At 31.5% G+C, this 4,446-nt stretch overlaps 1 protein-coding gene across 3 annotated transcripts; it reads right to left on the bottom strand.

Annotated features, from left to right (window-relative positions):
• Positions 1-688: 688 nt before the first annotated feature.
• On the bottom strand, positions 689-4,096 carry LOC139893992 (probable boron transporter 6). Of its 3 annotated transcripts, none has more exons than XM_071877196.1 (8): positions 3,799-4,096; positions 3,518-3,565; positions 2,181-2,334; positions 1,951-2,032; positions 1,645-1,778; positions 1,120-1,293; positions 923-1,019; positions 689-804 (listed from the first exon to the last, which is right to left on the bottom strand). In XM_071877196.1, the coding sequence occupies exons 3-7, from the start codon at positions 2,238-2,240 to the stop codon at positions 927-929; spliced, it is 543 nt and encodes a 180-aa protein (XP_071733297.1). In that variant the 5' UTR covers positions 2,241-2,334; positions 3,518-3,565; positions 3,799-4,096; the 3' UTR covers positions 689-804; positions 923-926. The 3 variants fall into 3 exon arrangements, with proteins under 3 accessions (XP_071733297.1, XP_071733295.1, XP_071733296.1); XM_071877194.1 differs by lacking the exon at positions 3,799-4,096 and adding an exon at positions 2,672-2,765 and having other exon boundaries at positions 3,518-3,586; XM_071877195.1 differs by lacking the exon at positions 3,799-4,096 and having other exon boundaries at positions 3,518-3,590.
• Positions 4,097-4,446: the final 350 nt, after the last annotated feature.

Raw genomic sequence — 4,446 nt, 5'->3', positions numbered from 1 at the left:
TGATAAATTATAGTTTACGCATAGATTGATTACACAATATAAAGTTATGAATTGATGTAAATGTGATTTCTTGTAAGTAAACGATGAGTTGTAAAGGCATGATTTGTGGATTTGTAAAGGCAGCTCAAAAAAGTAGTATTTGAATGCGTTACTATTAGCACCGATTACCTGTATTACACCATGACAATGACGAAAACAATCATTAATGAAATTGCTTTGTTCTGATCAAGTCATTATATTTTCTAAACTATTTTGTGACAATGTACAACATGATTAAAAAAATGTATTATTCAAATAGGTCAGTTGTTAGTACATACAGTTAAACGAATTTACGTGTTAAATGAACAAAGAGATTGATACGGGTCAAAGTGTCTAAATTGGTCAAAGTGTCTAAATGAAGAAAGAAATTGATATACTAATTTGACTACAACATGTGTAACTTCAACCAAAAAAATTAGAACAGATGGGTAAAAACCCGTGCAAATTTAATTGTGAGCTATAAATTTTGAAAGCAAATAGCTCGCGTCATCATTTATTGGCCATTATCCTTTCTTATAAGAGTATATAAGTTGTAACATTAGAAATAAAAACACGAAATGGTGACCTTTTAAAAAATTATGATCTTAATCAAGGCATTGACTTTAGATTATAAATCGTTGTAACAACTCAATTCTAAAAATAAAAAAATAATAAAAAAATAATAAAAAAAAGACATAAAACTTCAAGAAACTTCATACTTATTCAAATCGTTGCTTCCAGCTTTATGCCTTCCTATGCATACTTACCCATCTTCTTTCGCATCATCTATAATTAAAAACAATTCAATTAATCAAACTTAAATAGTGTCACCGGAATGTATCAAATTTATTTATGCGTGTTGCTGTTCCAAAAAAATAAATAAATAAATAAAAATGTGTCTGACCTGTCTATTGAGAACCGAAAGACTCCGTGTGTGCACAGGTTGATTGTGGAAGAACACCATTTGAAGGTGGGACGCCGATTAAACCACACATTAAAGTCTGAAGTAACAAAGGTTGATTTTTAGGATTCAAAATTAGCAGAAAAACAAAAACTAATAATACAAATATTTGTGAAGGAATGTAAATTTTAGAAATGTACCATGAGCCTGTGCAAAAACAAATCGTAATGATATGCAGACGGGTTTTTAAGATTGAATTCTTTCTGTTGGGCCATTTGTGCAGCTACACTATGATAGAAAAAGTACAAGGCTGCTATCATCATAGCTGGTACTATGGCACTAAAAACGTGAAGTGCTAGAACCTCTACCATATCCTGTAATCAGATTACAGTTCCGTTTTCTATCATTATCCAATCAAGTGTGCAAGCGTTTAGTACAGCAAGAACACCCAACATGATTGCAGTCCAGAAACAGACCCTAGTGCAAATATAGTTTAGTAAACATGTTATTACATAAACTCAACATTCATTAATAGAATTTTTCTAACGATGGCCTTAGGGCTGTTAAGATGCAACAAAGTCTTGTCCTTTTTAATAACCGTCATGTGAAAGTCAACATTAACTGCTTTGTACAACACATTAATGCACCTTAACGACAACTTGTTAAAAAATTCGTTAATAATATTTTTAATTATTAATTAATAATAAAATGTAAAGTGTGCATACCATCCAACCCATGCTAGAAACAACAGTAGGTTCAGCAACTCTTAATATTAAAAGAGACTGCCCACCGAAAATCGCATGTATAATTCCATAAATCGCAGTAAAAGTTAGCGTTTCAACCGAACTTAAAGTTCCATCTACCCTCCAGCAAACAAATAATAATGATAATTAAAATCTAGAAACCCACAAATATGAATCCGAATCCAGACCAAACCACATAATGGAAGATCATATCAAATAAAGCAAGAAACTATTTTAAAATACTGATTTAAATGAAAATGAAAAAGGTAATGATAGAGTTGTTACTACCTGTATCCTTATTCAGCTGCTCACCAAATGCAATTACTGGCAGAGCAGAAGCAAGAAGATATATGTTGTTGGAGCCAATATCCTTAAAAATTAAAAAATTAAAAAGAAATATTAGCACAAGATCTAAAATAAACACTCAAATTAGTATATTATACACTACTTGTGCACAATGTAACTTAATATAAGTAAGTACCTAGCTCCAGAACATATGACATAACAAAGAAACTCACCTTAATGAAGAGAACATCGCTAAATCGCCGTTCTTCATCATCATTGTTGGACCGTTCCATTATCGAACCCTAGAATTATTTATATGGTGCCCCCAAAAAGCTTTACTGTCTTGACAAAATCTTCATATCTCTACCTTGTAGCTACATCACAACTCTTGAAAGAAAAACGCAAAACAGAAATTAAAAATTCTGATTACTTGAAGACTACAAATAAAAATTCTCGTTTGCCAACAGATTAAGTGATCACTTAAATCATACGTAAACAACTAACAAATTGAACCCTACGCTCAATGCCCAATTATAAGTAGGGTTCAAAATCTGACCACTTTAATACACATGTAACAGGTCAGTCACCCATACTAAGAACCATGAAACATGTTAACCAATTAACGACTGATTGTGAGAAAATACAGGGCTTTTATTCCAAAATATCAATTTCAACAAAAATACAATGTAATTATATAAATAGTATTAAAATAATATAAAAATACCTTGTATTTGGAATATAATAAATCGAAGCATAATATATCGTCGAATATACTGTAAATGATAATAGCAATCGAGAAAGTTGTATCGAATTCAAATCTGAAAAAAAAACAAAAATTGTAGTTACTAAATACGAACGAAAAAGTTAAAAAAAATAAAAGTTTTTTTATACACATAAATCAGTCGCTTCAGAACAGTTTTCGGGTCCCACACACTTAAACTTAATACGTTAGATCGTGACCATTGAAAAGTAGACTCTTCCACCTTTTTACGGACAACTTATTTTTCAAAAACGGAATTACGGTTTAAAAGTTATGATGTATCGAAAACATCCCGACAACTGAATTTTTATAATTTATTATTGTTGTTGCTGTACAGCAGCAACTCAGCAGAAGTCTCCTCTGTTTTGACGTCTGTTTAAAACGTATTTACACTCGACAATACCAAACATATCATACACCGTTTTAAAGCTTGTTGCGAATACTTTACGTTCAATCATTAGTTTTTATCCAAACTTATCAATTTTCAACTTACAGGTCCGCAAAATAGGTCCGATAGTCAATATTTTAAGACTTTTACCCAAAATGACACCAAAATTAGTTAACGGCCCAAACTCCTATCCATTGTACCCGAGTGACCCAAAATTATTTCAAGGCTCTAAAATGACATTCTAAACTTGTTAGAAACTTCAAAATATCAAGAAATAATAACGGGTCAAAATGGAAGCTTTTAACCCAAATGGGTCATAATTTACACTGTAACCAAATTCGGCCCAAAGCTTATTTTCAAAACATCAAAAACTTGCAAATACACTTGTTATAACATAGTGGACTCTCAGGTGGTTAACATACCGATCCATATTCGCAACACTTATGATAACGGGGATGATGATCCGCTGACTTAACCTTTATTCGCTCATCAAACCAAAACAAAGCACATTAGCTACAAACATGATCAATGGATTTACATAATCATAAACGTGAACACATTATATTGAATTTAAAGCATAAGAAGTGTCAATTTTAATATGAAATACAAACCCTAATAACTAAAAACTACAAGAAAACTGAAATTCATTTCATGTATACATGTGTGAACAATTGAATCTTAAAACGGACATTTAATTACATACCTTGTTGGTAGACAAAATTAGTGATGGAATTATCCGATCGAATAGATAAGGTTAAATGTTCTTATGGTGAATGGATATTTGGTTAATCAACAACAACAGATTGATCGCCAATCATACATCCATTTGTGATCCGGTTGATTCAATTTCGGATTTGGGTTGCAGCCGAGTTTCGGAGAAGAAACAATGGAGTTTTGAAATTAGGGATTTCTTAAACTGATTTGTGATAGTAGGGTTAATTAACATATTGAATTTTTGAGATTTAGGGTTTGTAATGGTTGGGGTGTAGAGACGACTTAAGAAAAGAGAGATGAATGTACGGTGTTTTTTTCCCTTGATAGCTGGCATGAGTAGTTGTTAAGTGTGATTAAAAGATGGATTAACACGTAAGCAACTGAGATTAGGAGGTGCTAATGATCTGACACATCAGATTTATTTTCATGATTTATAACATGTTATAGATAGATAGATAGATAGATAGATAGATAGATTATAGATTATAGATAGATAGATAGATAGATTATATGGGGAAGTAACCAATCGGGAAAAGCGGGGGGAATCAATTTTTTTTTTTTTGTTTTTTTTGGAATTTTTTTTTCTGGCATCAAGATCACACGAAAATATGAACATTTAGAAAGGACACTTCGTGAT

This window comes from Rutidosis leptorrhynchoides, chromosome 2, assembly GCF_046630445.1.
Source record: "Rutidosis leptorrhynchoides isolate AG116_Rl617_1_P2 chromosome 2, CSIRO_AGI_Rlap_v1, whole genome shotgun sequence".
Taxonomy (NCBI): Eukaryota; Viridiplantae; Streptophyta; class Magnoliopsida; order Asterales; family Asteraceae; genus Rutidosis; species Rutidosis leptorrhynchoides.
Note: the sequence above shows the minus strand (reverse complement) of the source record. Positions and strands in the feature narration are given on the sequence as shown.